Genomic DNA, 14,317 nt, shown 5'->3' with positions numbered 1-14,317 from the left:
ATTCCAATACATAGGATTTCTAAAAGGATAACATCCCCTTATTATGGAGCTCCTTCAAATTGCCTAGATTCACGTTAAAGGTCTCTTTTAGAGTCACAATGTGCTGGTTCTGTGCAGTCTCCCAAAACCCTCTGTGGGTCTGAGCACACTCAGAGCTCACATATCCCTGCCAGGCTGTTTCTGCTGGGCACTGTTTCACCATTTCTTGCTAAGAATGCTAAAAATTCAAATTTCCCACCTATAATTTCACCTTCAGGTGGGGCCAAATAGATATTTTCACTGCCAGGTGTGGGAGGGTGCTCCCAGGGAGCCCCAGGAGCTGCCACTCCTTGTTGCCAAAGGCAGCTGGGGCTGAGCTCTTCTCCCAGGTGTGTTTAATTGCTGGAAATTATTCTGGTGGTCAGGTGGGGGTAACTCTGGTGCTACTTTATGGATGGAAAGGATGGACATCACCTTGGACAGGTTGGGTTGGAACGGATCCTTCTGGAGGCCCCTGGACCAGCCTCAGCCAGGTAAGGGAGGATGCTGCACCCAAAGGTGCCCAAATTGCCCCACAAACTGCTGCAGCTCAGCAATGCTCAAGGATTGGTGCCTCAGGTTTAGTTTTTATATTTTTCACATTCTGAGCTGCTTTAGTGTGCAGTTCTGAGCTTCACATGAGGGGATGGTGAGCTCTCCTCACAGAGCAGAGACAAAACAATTCCTGCTCCAGCTGGGCACCAAGGACAAATGATCCAAACCTCAGCCCAGGAGCACAAACAGCGTGGGCTGGAGAGAGAAAAACAAGCAGGGTGGGACTGATGGGCTGGAGCTGGAATGGGACAATGAACTCCAAGGTGCCAATGGAGCAGAACTGATCCCAGGGAGAGCCCCGGGAGCGCTCGTGCATTTTGGGACCATTTTGGGTCATTTGGGTGCAGCCCTGGCTGGGCTCTGGTGCTGCCCAAGGTGGATCCATGGAGGAGATCCTTGAATAAATCCCTGCTTTGTTCTGTGACCCTGCCCAGCTCTGCTCCAGCTCAGCCTGCACAAGGCATCAGTGGATTTCCACCAGGACCTGCCCCACAACCCCTCTGTCCCCCTGGATGTGCTGGAAGTGCCTGTGGAGTGCAGGGCTGGGCTTTGGGAGCAGAGTTTGGGCTGCAGTGTCCCAGGAATGGCAGAATCTGCTTTGCTCAGGTGCCAGCTCATGAACAGAAAAGGGCTTTACTCAGCAGGTATTTATTTACCCAGCATTTTTCCCATTTTACAGGAATAATGTCCTGCACAGCTTTTTCATCCCCTCAGCTGCTGGTGGGATCAGGTTGTTCTATACAGAGGAAAATTGCTCTCATAATCAGTTCTTGAGGGCTTTTTTTTGCTAAGTTTTTATTGTGTGATGGAGAGCCTATGCTGCTTTAACACCACACACAATGTTTTGGCTCTTAATCCTTTCACAATTAAGCAAATATATTTTGCTTTCTTCAGAGATGACACAAATCCTGCTTCAAATACAAAGCCAAACAACAAGAACAAAATTCCTGCACAATGAAATTGCAGGAGCAACACTGAGGAAGCATTTCAAAGGCAGTGAAACCTCTCCACAAAGGCAACTCCAGCCAGCAGCCACTGCCTGCAGGAATGGTTTTAAAGTATTTCCACATTTTTCATGTTCTTTTCTTTGACCTTTAGTGCAAGGCCATCTGTGCTGAGCAGCTGAATTTTGTGGTCCCTTGAGTGGCTGCTGTAGATAAGCTTCAGAGTGTATAATAAGGACAAAAACCTGTGGGAAGAATACATTTTAAAACCCTCCCCCTTCCAGATAAAGTTTGCTATAGCTAATTTAGCCCCTGAAGGAACAAGTCTATTAGCCCTTTGGTAGCTAATTTAATTCCTGATAATTTATTGTTCTGGATGGGTTGGGAAAACAGATTCCAATGCCTTTTGGGTGGTAATAAGAAATCATCAGGGGAACTGAAACACTGTGGAAAAGGAAAATAGTTGAAAGATGGGGCTGAGAGAGCTGGAAGTGCCTCCCTGGCGTGGGTTGTGAGAGGAGATTGGCAGCTTGGAGGAAGGAAGGGGGACCTGAAGGCAAGAGCAGGGTCTGGGGAGAGGATAAGGTGAAGAACTGGGCTTGAGGGAAAATAAAGTTTTTTAGGCTCAGTGTTTTGGCAGCTCCTGCTTTTCACTGTTAGATAAAAGGGTGTGTGATGAAGTACGGGGCAATGGTTAAAACTGAGGGTTTTATTTCTGTGACCTCAGGGATTTATGTCACTTATTTGATTTTTATCTGTTGTTCCCATAGACCTTTATCTCCAGGTAAGGCCACAAGGTGCTGATTTGTGCAGATCCCCTGCTGGCTTCTCTTGGAGATGCTGGAGCTGGCATCAAAACAATTTCTGTGGAGAAAGGAGATCATTTATTGGCACTTGCTGCATTTCTGGCACACCAGGCCAGGGGAAGGTCCTGCCAGGGAGCAGCAAAGCTGCAGAACATCCTGCATTTTAACCTGCAGTGCCCTCAGACCCAGCCACCCCCTTCAGCAGGCACAGCACACCTCCACCTCCCCAAAATCCCCCTCTGAAACCTGGCTCTGCTCCTCCCTGATGAGTTTTGCAGCACCTCAGCTGCTGCCAGGCTGATTTGCCACGTGTGGGCAATTTCCCAATGCCACAAACCCTGCACCTTCCTGCTCTGGTCAGGCCTGGAGCAGGACAACGTTTCAAGGCACGTGGGAACCCTTCTCCTGCTCCCTTCTGCAGCCTGGTCACAGGTTTTTGTGTCATTTTTGGCTTCTTTTCCTTTCTGTCCCTCCCTAAGATGCAGATTCCCTAATACTATTAGGGAATAAGGAGGTGGAACGGAGCACACCGAAACAAACCCACCATTTAAAAGAGAGCAGAACACACAGAAACCAACACAAGAATTGAAAGGAGTGTTTGCACAGTGCTGCAGATCCCAGGGGGATGAGCCCTGGCAGGCTTGAGAGGCTTTCTGCCACCTCAGAGTGCACTGAAACCTTGGGGAGATCCCTTCCCCTGGCTGGTTCTCCCTCTTGGACAGGAGTGCTGCCCACAGGAGCAGCTCCAAGGGATGGAGACAGCTCCCAAAAATCCAGTTCCTTGCAGAGGCACAGCTGTCAGGGCTGACAGGTTGTTAGAGATTCATGCTCACTTATGAGCCATGAAATAAAGCTCATCTCCCCTGCAATTTACTGCTATGCAGTGCCATTGATTTTTATGGGAGCTGCCTGGTGTTTCATAGCACAGTGTAATTCTGCTCCTTTTTTTTTCCTTGGACATTTCCAATTTGCCCATCGTTCACTTAATGGCTCAGTCAAGAGCCCACTGAGCTTTTTATAGGATTTAAATGGGAGACATTAGCATAGCATGGATGCTTTAATACACCTATATATGAATCTTTAATGCATTCTTATTGATCAAGTCCTTGTATGATAACAGAGGACTGTCCTCCCTGTTTATACAGGCAGAAAAATCAGGCACAGAGGGGAAAATTATTGCAAATGTCACGTGCAGGATTTAGCAACAGAGGACTCCAACCCACTTCTTCTAAGCTGTAGAATCCCAAAATGGTTTGGCTTGGAAGAGACCTTAAAAATCATCCAGTTCCAACATCTTCCACCATCCCAGGTGCTCCAAGCCCTGTCCAGCCTGGCCTTGGGCACTTCCAGGGATCCAGGGGCAGCCACAGCTGCTCTGGGCACCCTGTGCCAGGGTCTCACCTCTCTCACAGGGAAGAATTTCCTCCCAAAATCCCCCCTAACTTTACTCTCTGTCGGTTTGAAGCCATTCCCCTGGTCCAGTCCCTCCCAAAGGGTCCCTGCAGCTCCCCTCGGGTGCTGGAAGGTCACAGCTGGGTCACCCCAAACTCTTTTCCAGGCTGAACAAATTGTCCCAGCCACGCTCCATCCCCCTGACCTGACTCCTGGATGCTTTGAGAAGGTTTTTCTTGCTGTTTTCGTGCCCAGGAGCAGCCTGGTGTCTCTGCCTCTCTGTTCTGGTTTTGCACAGCTCTGTTTGGGCTGGTGAGGTTTAACCCTGAGCCTTGATTTACAATCAAATGAGAATTGCTGCAAAGGAGCTAAAGCAGGTCGTGGGGTTTAAAAGGTCCTAAAGGAAATAATTAATTAATGAGGGTAAATTGTTGGTAAGATGATGTGAGCGTGTGGAAACAGCTCTTGGGGTCATTAAAAAACAAGAACAGATTTATTGACCGATCAGATGTCAATAAGCTTCCCTTACAAGCGTGGACATTGTATCCTGTGAGGGAGCTGGGCCGGGAAGGGATCTGCTAATGCAATATTAACCAGAATTCCTCTCTGCTTAATCCTCTTATTAGGTATTGCATTACTGGGCTGCCAGCGCTGCTCCGGCTGGGGAGGGTGAGGAAGGAAGGAGCTGTCCCTTCCCGAGCACATTTCAGTGGTTTGGACACCAGGGGTGAGCCAGCAATCCACCTGCAGGAGGTGATACCCAGATGGACCCAAATCCTCTGGGGAATGGGGGAAATTTGTTGGAGTCCAGGACATCCCTCTGGCTGCCCTGGCTGTCCCCAGACCCTGGCACCAAGTCACAAACACCTCTGGCTTCCATTTTAGCCCATGGAAAAAACTGCCAACTCTGTGTGAGGAATTACAAACCACAAGGGTTTGAGTAGTGTGGGAGTTGGATTAACATAGGGTGAAAAAGTAGAATTTTGGGGGGTTTTAGAATGTGATTCAGGGGGTCAAGATGGAGGGATTTCAACGTGTCCTGACCTTCTTCTCCTTCTTCAACGTGTGGCTGAGGGATCAGTCAGCACAAACAGGCAGGGGAATGCTGAGCTCCCCTGAATCTGACCTGGGGCCATCTCCTTTGGGTCTGGGAACAATTATCCCAAGAAAACATGGTCAGAAAGAAAAATGCAGCTTTATGGAGGCAAGGGAACAAATCTGGAAGCTGTCTCTGTGCTTTTACCCAAGGTGGATGCTGCTTCCTGCAGGAGGCACCTGTAGAAAAGCTGGGAAGATGCTCAGAATGGAGTTTTTAGCTGATGTTTTTGTTCAGAGCTTCAGGAACCCAACCAGGACATCACCAAAGCCCAAACCCCTGAGCTCCTGTGGATGATTTGGGGGCTGTGTTGCAAAGCAAGGGGACTCAGTGCAAGGATGAGGAAAGATCAGGCCATAACTTCCATCCTGCTTCACTTTCCCAGCTGCTGGGAACAGGGAAAGGTGATGTGAGATAAGAAATCACAGACCAGGTTATTCACCAACAGAATTGGCAGTTATGGGATTGCCCTGGAAGGGAAAAAAAATTGATTTTTATTTAATTATTTTGTCCTCTGCTGCTTAAAATACCAGCAAGTCGTCCTAGAGCTCAATCAGTGCTGCTGTAGCTGGAATGAAAAACACCACATCTGTTGCACACCAGAGAGATTTAAGGCACCTTTCTGGAAAGCCAGGACTCTTTGAAATATTCATGAATCTTCAGCAGTTTCCTAAGATACAGAGGAATGTCAAATAATCTCCTCTTCTTTTTGCACACTGTAAGGTTTAATAGCTTGAGCTGGGAAACCTTTGCAAGATGGAAATGGCCCCTTCCCTTCTCTCCTCAGGACACTGATGGTAATTCCTGTGATGCAGGGCAGGGGTTAACTAAATGGGGGTGTTACTGCCAAGGCTTCAGTGCAGGAGGCCAAATAAAGCAGTTTTTAGTGCCAAGGATGAGGGGTGAAGGTGTCAGTGCCACTCATGGAACACTGAACAGCTGCTGGGTGCAGGAAAAGCCAAGTGGGAGGAATAAAAGAGGGGCAGGAAGGCTGGAACTGGGCTCTGTGCTGCATCCAGGCAGTGCCAGGCCAGAGGTGTCTTGGAGGCAATCTGACAGGAAGCTTTGGATGGGGAATGCAGCAGGCCCTGAGGTAAATTGCAAATTTAATGATGTTTGCTGTGAGGACAAGCCCTGAGGGGGCTGTCTGACAGCGTGGAACCACCGTGCAGAGCAACCTGGAGATTTGCTCATTACAGAACAGCCAAATCCGTGTGGGAAGTGAAGCAGGATGGAAGTTATGGCCTGATCTTTCCTCATCCTTGCACTGAGTCCCCCTTGCTTTGCAACACAGCCCCCAAATCATCCACAGGAGCTCAAGGGCTTGAGCTTTGGAGATCTGGTTGGGTTCCTGAAGCTCTGAACAAAAACATCAGCTAAAAACTCCATTCTGAGCAACTTCCCAGCTTTGAAACTTCTTCCAGTTTTCTAATTTTAAACTTTCTCCAGAATAAATCTCAATGTCTCTTCAGGAACAACATGGATTGAGGCTTTGCAGATCTGTCACTGCGAATTTTAACACTTCCACAAAGACTTCCTTCAAATCACAGCATTATTTTCAACAAATTTATTTTAAAACTCATCAAAATATTGATTTTGAGGTTGGAAGCATCTCAACATTTTTCATTATTGCACCGCATCCCTTCCTTTTACAACCAAATCGATGCATTAACGTGGCCATCTGGCATGGCATAAAGCAGGGAGGGGAACCAGTTCCATTTCCAATTTGCCTTTGTTTCCTAGAGCATTTGGAAAGGAGTGCAGTTGGCTCTTCTGTGCCACATAATGCTCGTGCACCTCAGGGAAGGAGGTCAGTGGGATACAGATATTCGCAGAGCTCTGGGGTCATTGCCACGGGCCCCTGGCCTGGTAATAATTAGCACAGACTCCATGAATTTCAGAAGGCTGAGATCTGTATTTTTATTAAGTTTATTTAAGTAATCTGTATCTTTATTAAGAAACCCACTGCTCTTTTATAGACTAGCTTGCTACAGCTTGACCTACTTGGTCTTCTAATTAAAACACCATCACCATTGGTTAATTAAGCCACCCTTTGGTAAACAAATCTGTATAACATATTCTGTCAGGGTCAGCTTGTCGGGACCCCAACAGTGTGAAAGTCCTTTTCCCAGTCCTTTTCCCAGCCCGTGCAGACAAAGAAGGAGCCTGGAATGTGTCCGATTGAGTTTTCAAGGTTGTGTATTTCTTCTTCTCTATAACATTCTTTCTCTCACCTGCTGAGGTCCATCCAGAAAGGCCATGGCATTCTGCTGTGAGCCTTGGGCAGCTCCCACATTATATACTCAAAACTATGTATCATATGTTTATAATTTCTTTACCAAGTCCTATCACCTATGTTAGACTGTGAACCTCTACCTTAAACCAATAGAAAAGTGTCACCATCACAGCAAGACATGAAGGGAAAGAAGAAAGAAAAGGCGGCCAGGACATACCCAAATACCTCCATCTTGTCTCCCTGAATTATAGTCTAAAAAACCCCAAATTTCTACTTTTCCACCCTATGTTAATCCAACTACCACACTACTCAAACCCTTGTGGTTTGTAATTCCTCACACAGAGTTGGCAGTTTTTTCCATGGGCTAAAATGGAAGCCAGAGGTGTTTGTGACTTGGTGCCAGGGTCTGGGGACAGCCAGGGCAGCCAGAGGGATTCCTGGACTCTGGTAACATTCCACACGTTCACACCACCAGGTGCAGCAAGTCAAGGTAAGAATTGTTTCTCCTTCCTTTCTCTGATCTTCTCCCAGCCTGTCTCAGGCGATGCCTGGGGAAGTTGTTTCTGTGGCCAGAGAGCTGCTGCCACACCCTGGAGCAGCCCCTGCCCTACAGAATTAATTCCTCTGGCTTCACTTTTTGCACTGGGTTATTTTTTCTTGTGTTCATGGCTAGAACAGCTCTTGCCCTCCTCTTGACTGACCTTGTGGTGAGGATTCTCTCATGGTGTCCAAGCTGGGGCTGGACAAACCAGAGAGGCTCTGCATTGCAAAGATGTTTTGTGATCAGAAATTCATCTCAGCCTTTAAATTAATTGCTGCAATGACTAATTAACTCAATGCCCAGACACGCTATTTCTGGTCAGAATTTTATGGTGGGGTTTTGTTTAGTGTTTCAGTGGGAGGCTGAGGGCTCCTGCCTCACTGGTGTTTCCCTGTGGGTGTTCTCAGCCAAACCACCAGGACTCTCCTCTATCTGTAGCATGGATTTTCCTTCCATCAACCAGCAGAGCTTTCCCAGTGCTCTCCCCCTGCTCCCTGAACTGGCTCCAGTATTTTGATGAGTCCCTGCCAGCCCTGCTGATGGCTGCTCTGCTGCTGCCAAATCCCAAAGTGATGGAACTTTTCCCTTAAAATTCCACCATCCCCTCTGGTAGCCCCTCAAGCAGAGCATCACGCTGGGATCCTGCTCTGAGCTGGAAAACTGAGCAGCCCCTGTGCTGCTCATCCTCTGCCCCAGGGCTGGGGCTGTGGCCCAGTTCCACTTGTTTCTAGCTCACAGAAACTCATTAAATTATTGATTCAGCCAAGCATTTGGCATTCCCTGAATTCCAGGGATCCTGTGGCAATGAGGACCAGCTCAGCTCCCCCACGGTCCCCCTGGGCCTGGCACTCTGACCCTTGTCAGGCACAGAGGTGGGAATATCATTAACAAAAATATTCCACTTCTCTGAAATTGCTTCCCCGAAAATGCAGCTGAAAATCCCTGGAAATTCCCCTGCTTCCTGTATTAAAATGAAATCCAAACACATCATGAGGAAAACTGCCACAAACCCATCATGTGAAAGATCAGTAACTACATTCTAGTTTATTGACTGCAGTCAAGTTTTATTATGCCTCAAATAATTAAATACTGCAACCATTACATTAAAAATACAGGCCAATTTACCAAAATAATTGTATTCTGAAGATTATGTACATATTATACATTTTACAGTCTCATGTAAACTTTTTTTTTTTTTTATACATAAGGTAAATCTGATTTATGGTAACTAGAAAACCCAAAATACTCACTGACAAAAATTTTCCTATGAAACATAAGCACTGGATCTGGGACAATTAGGAAAATTGCAATGAACAGAAACCAACTATAAAACATAATATAATCAAGTTAGTAGAAAAATGAATTAAATTACATTCATATAAAAAATTGAACTAAAAACATTGCTATGCATCATTATTAAAAAAAAAAAAAGGGAAAAATCCCCCACTCCCTCTCCCTTTATATATTAACACAGCCTTTGATGGGGAGCTCCCCTGTGCCTCATTTCCAGCAATGGGGCATAGCCTGGGAAATCCAGATTCCCGTTCTCCTTTAACATATATTAAATAACTAGTATCTGTACCAATACAAATATTGTATAATTCATGCACTGGGATTATGTTCAGGGTAGCCCACACCAAGGCACAATTTTTGTGTCATTTCCTCCCCCCCACCCATCCCCAGGTTTCAGCATGCAGTGCTGGAGATGTTTGCTAAACAAATTCTGTGGGCTTTGGCTCGAGTCTGAGTCTCACCCTGGGGCACACAGAAATCCTTCCAGCAGATTTTTGTAAATAAATAAGGAAAAAGAAGTTAAAGGCCTTAAAGTTCAACATCTTGCACCAACCGTATCAGCTCAGCTACCACACCCTCCAGGAAACATGGCACTGAGGCAACATCATTCTGGTTCTGGTCAAATATTTTATGTATTAACTAGGACAAGGAAATTGCTGCTGCTGTAAATCTTCCTTCCTGTGACAGCTGTAGTGTTTTGATTTGGCATAATGGAGCTCCAAGTCTAAATTGGTTTTCAGCTCCCAGCTCCTCTCAGCACAGCCCCATTTGCATGAGCAGCCAGGTACTGCTTGTAATTGAAGTACCTGGAAATGCTCATTAAAATAAATGCATAATTGAACCGTATCTAAGCAGCTGCCAAAATTAACAGCTGCTAACTTGGCTGCATTCTGAAGGCTTGTAAAATTTGCATATTTTATAACTGTTCTGCACCTAGAAAAGGCCTGGTCCTGCAAAGGGCATGGCCTGTGCTTGGCTTTGTGAGGTTACAAGGAATAAGCAGCCCTTGGTCAGAATAAATCCATGGAAGACAACGAGCTGGAGTGACTGAAGTCACCTGGATTTAGGCACTAGGAATAATCCTTCAGTGGTGAGTGCACCTGACCTGACACCAAACGTTCTGTCAGGCCTGGACAAGGTGAAGGTGTACCCAAAATGGCCTCTATAAACCGTGCCCAGAGTTACAAAAAAATCCAACACAGAGGATGTCTGGTTATGTACAGCCTTGATAGAAAAGAAATCCTAACCTAGAGTATCAAAATACTGTATTCATATAAACACAGGACAGCACCTAATAGAAAAGTAAAAAGTGGAAAACACAAGCTTTTCTCTTGAAATTAAATACCCTAAAAATCTTGGTTTACAAAAAAAAAAGAAAAAAAAAAACAAACAACCAAAACAAAAAATCCACAAGAGGAATTTGTGTACTGGAAAAAGAAAAATTAAGGGAGGAACTACATCTCCCCTCGTCTGCGAGTTTTTGCTGCAACAGCTCTGCCTTCCTCCTCCTCCTCCTCCTCTTCCTCCTCATAATTTTCTTCATGAATTTCTTTCTGGTTGTGGTCTTCCTGCATTTCTTGCTCTTGGTCTGTCCCTCTGTTATTCTTTTCATCTGCCTGATTGGGGAAAACAAAACAAACTTAGAACAGATGCAGTGCCAGTTTCTTTATGGCTTATTTTAGGACAGTGAAATGGTTTTCAGCTGGAGTTGTGAGAGCTGATGGGCAGAAACAGAAAAGAGAGGTTTTCCAAAGCCTCCAGGGAGGAAGAACTGACACAAAGATGGAAGGGTGAGCTAAAGGAAGTTGGGACAGCATGAAATGTTCAGCTCTGTGACCCAAAGCAAGCTAGAACAGTTATTATCTCACATCCCTGTGCCATGACCAGGTGTGGTCAGGGCTTGGTCCTGTCCCTGAGCCCTGGGCTTGCACAGAACTCACATTTTCCTCATTTTCCCCATAGGGCTCCTCAGCATTGTGCTCCAGCTCTCGTTTCTTCTCTTCAGTCAGGTCCTCCTGCACCTGCAAAGCACAAGAAATGTTCTGTATGGTTTAATTGCCTTCCAAAGAGTGGCCTGTGGCACAACTGGGCACATGTTCACATACTTTTTTACAGAATGACATGATACGATATTTTTACAGAATGAAGATTCCAAAGAAGGGAAAAGAGAGTAGAGAGAGGTTAAAGGAGGATAAAAAGAACCATAACCACCCAACAGTCAGGAAACTCACTTCCTCTGAGAGCATCTAGCTTTTAAACACAATTCTCACAGACAATCTCTTCCAATGCTCTCCTTGGAGAGAGCAGGTCATGGTGAGTCTGTGTCCCTGATGTTCAGCTTTTGGATCTCTCGTTCCCTTTTGCTCTGCCAGCACCCTCCCTCCATTCCATGCCCCACTTCCCATGTTAGGTGCAAATCTGAAAGAGGAATGTTTTGAAGTAAACTTGATTTCCTTTTGGGAAGTGCTGCTGTGCTTGTCTGCTCCAAAGAGTGTCCTGTGAGCTGGCTCAGAGAAATCCATCACACCAGGGTTACTTTGGGGAAGCTCTGAACAGCAATGAGTAATATTTGAAACTGATCCCCACTGCAGCATCTCTTTTCTCTCTTAATTGCTCACTCAATCCTTGCTGCCCCTTTCCCTGCTCCCAGTCAGCTCAGTGGGCACATCCTTTCTGAGATGTGTGTAAATGGCTCCTGGAAACCAGAGAGCAGCTGCCAAAGCTCTGCCCAGCTCCCAGTGGCCTGCATTTAGCACTGGTGAGTGCTAAGTGCATCCCATGAGGGATTGACAGCAGCCAATTCCAGGGTGGTTTTTTTTTTTTTTGGTTTTTTTTTTTTCTTTTTTTTGAAAGGGGTTTTGTGGGAATCAGAAATAGGAATTGATCAGGTATTACTGAGGGGCTGTGGGGTGGCTCAGGGAGGTGCCTGCACAATGAGCATGAGATGAAGGGAAAAGCCCCTTCCCTCCCTCTCTGCTCCAGCTCCATGTGCTGTCAGCTTCCTGAGCAGCTCCAGGAACTGCAGCTTGGATTGCTCAGGAGGAGCACAGATAAATCAAAGTCACAGCTAAGGAGTAAGTAAGTGGCCAAGGAAGCAGTTTGCTCAGAAGTGCAGTGTGTGATTAGAGATTAATGAGGTTTTCTCTGACCTTGAGGTTTCCGGGAAATTTTCCTTATGTTGTGAAAGGCTTAATCTTTTCAATTATTGCACAATTAATGCTGTGTGGCATGGAAGACTAATGGAGTGCAGCACAGGAGCATGAGTTACCCAGAGTGTATCCAGAAGGGGACAGCAGAGCAATGGCAAAGACCTCACAGGTTTCTAAAGTCAGACAAAGTGATTTGGGTTCATCCTGCACTTCCAAAAGACACAAAAGAGTGTTAATGGAGTTGTGCCCTGCTGCCTGAGCCTACACCTGCCTGGGGTCTGTGTTCTTACCTCCTCTTCTCCCTCTTCCTGGTATTGTTCATCCACATTATCCTCCTGCTGGTCAGGATTTCCTGCCATCTGCACAAAGATCACATAAAAATTCAGATCTATGAGCTTGCCTAATAACCAGAGGGCTGAAGATTAAAGCTTCTTGTTCTGGAACTAAAGCTCTCTGAAAAGCTGAAGTAACAATAATGGCAGGAGAAGTTTTAGTGCATTCATTAGCAGTAGTGAGAGCCCAGCTCTGTGATTTAAAGTTGCCCTCAATTAAAAAATAGCAGGATGAATATAAGAAAAATCACTTCACAGAATAAAGCAAGACTTTCCATACTAAGCAGGAAGACAATGGAATATTCACCCAGCTGAAGACCAATGCCATAAAAATTCAGACTCTCTCTGTCTGGAGGAGTTTACAGCTCCAACACAGCTGAAATGTGCAGCTTTGACCTCCTGAAGGAGCCCTAGGGGTGCCTCTTTTGCCTTTACCCACCACCAAGTGCTCCTCCATTCCTGGATGTCCTTGTTTCTGACCCGTTTCCTTGTGCCTTTCATTTTCCTCAGGCAGGTTTTCTTCTCTCTCTTGCTCAGCTTCTTCAAATTCATCTTCTCCCTGATTATTGGGGTCATCAGCAGGATTCACATCTTCCATGGCTGCCTTCTGCAATTGACAGGAGTGAGTGTTAAATACTTTTGGCCCATGGTCCATCTGCATTTCCCTTGAAAGAACAGCAGCAGGGGCTGTCAGAGCCAGCTCCATCCCCACTGGCAGCAGCTGGAATCTCTGCAGGCTCGGGGCTCACTGAGCTACCTCAGCATGAGCAGGGGCAGAGGTGCAGGTACCTGTCTGCTGAAACCCAAAGAATCTGAGCCCTTCTGTCCCAGGGGCTGCTGCACAGCTTGTGTTTACTGACCAGCTGACAGTGCCTGATAAGGCCCCGTGAGCAAAGATAAGAGCTGAATGCTCACAGCTCCACAGAGCTGATGGCATCATTCAGTATCAGCCTGTCCTGCTCTGTTGACCTTGGCTATGTCTAGAAGAAAACAAAACACTTTTCACCTCTGCCATGCAGAAAAGGAGCTTTTTCGGCTTATCATTCAATAAAAGCAGTTTTATATCTTTACAGACAACAAGTTAAAGATCCCTTAGAAATATTCACTGTACATCTTAATTTGCTGAATGGGAGGGAAGTAAGGAAGATGCACTTGATGCTGACAGCTCCAGGGAAGCTGGAGTCTGGGGGAAGGCACAGGGTGATTCTCCTGCCCCAGATCTCTGTGCAGTCGATATCAGGGCTCAGTTCAGTGCTGACCTACATCCTCTTTCAGGACCTCACACCTCTGTACTGACTCCAGCTGGCTACAGAGGCTCTTGAGCTGGCCTTTGATTAATGACAGCATTAAAAACCCCATCCCCTCTCATTCTGACTGAACACTGCTGGTATTTTTTGAAGCCAAATGCACCTGTTCAAGTCCCAGCTAAGACCAACTCTTTTATTCCACTGAAAGCACAGATCAAAGTCATGTGGAAATAAACACCTTGCTTCCCACAAGGGAGCTTTTTCCTTTTATTTCTTCCCAAATGAGTAAGGACATCTTTAAATAGATTCTAGACGTTGTTTTCAACTGTCAAGACTGTCTTCCTAGCAGACCTCTGCTTATCTCACTTCTATAAGGTGCAATTATGGCAGACGAGACCTGTGGGTTCTCACACTGCAACCCTCATACTTACTGATTCATCAGCCTGCTGATTTTCTGCCTGATGTTCTGCTTCTTGCTGTTCATTTGCATTATTCTGATCATCATCTTCACCTTCATCCTGGTGCTGCTTGTCGTGTTCATAAGCTGAGGAAATTTTTAGGTGATTATTGTTTTACAGCAGTTTTTAGTTATCCTTTTAAGAGTCTCCTAAAGACAAAGTTCCACATGTGCTTTTAGCAGTGGGCAGACTCTACAAAAACAGATAATGCTCACAGAATTGATTTACTCCTAATAGGAAACAGAAATTA

General features: G+C 46.0%; 1 protein-coding gene across 2 annotated transcripts in view; it reads right to left on the bottom strand.

The window, feature by feature from the left end:
* Window positions 1-8,606: 8,606 nt before the first annotated feature.
* GOLIM4 (golgi integral membrane protein 4) overlaps window positions 8,607-14,317 on the bottom strand; it is a 30,490-nt gene continuing 24,779 nt past the window's right edge. For both annotated transcript variants that reach the window (XM_021548211.4, XM_021548210.4), the window contains 5 exons: window positions 14,041-14,153; window positions 12,802-12,969; window positions 12,321-12,389; window positions 10,822-10,902; window positions 8,607-10,497 (listed from right to left, as the gene is read on the bottom strand). In XM_021548211.4, coding sequence (XP_021403886.3) covers window positions 10,336-10,497; window positions 10,822-10,902; window positions 12,321-12,389; window positions 12,802-12,969; window positions 14,041-14,153 — 593 coding nt within the window. In that variant the 3' untranslated portion in view covers window positions 8,607-10,335. The remainder of the gene's footprint in view (window positions 10,498-10,821; window positions 10,903-12,320; window positions 12,390-12,801; window positions 12,970-14,040; window positions 14,154-14,317) is intronic.

Source organism: Lonchura striata, chromosome 9, assembly GCF_050655825.1.
Source record: "Lonchura striata isolate lonStrDom1 chromosome 9, ASM5065582v1, whole genome shotgun sequence".
NCBI classification, from domain to species: domain Eukaryota; kingdom Metazoa; phylum Chordata; class Aves; order Passeriformes; family Estrildidae; genus Lonchura; species Lonchura striata.
The sequence above is the reverse complement of the archived record's forward strand: the minus strand, read 5'-3'. Positions and strand labels throughout refer to the sequence as shown.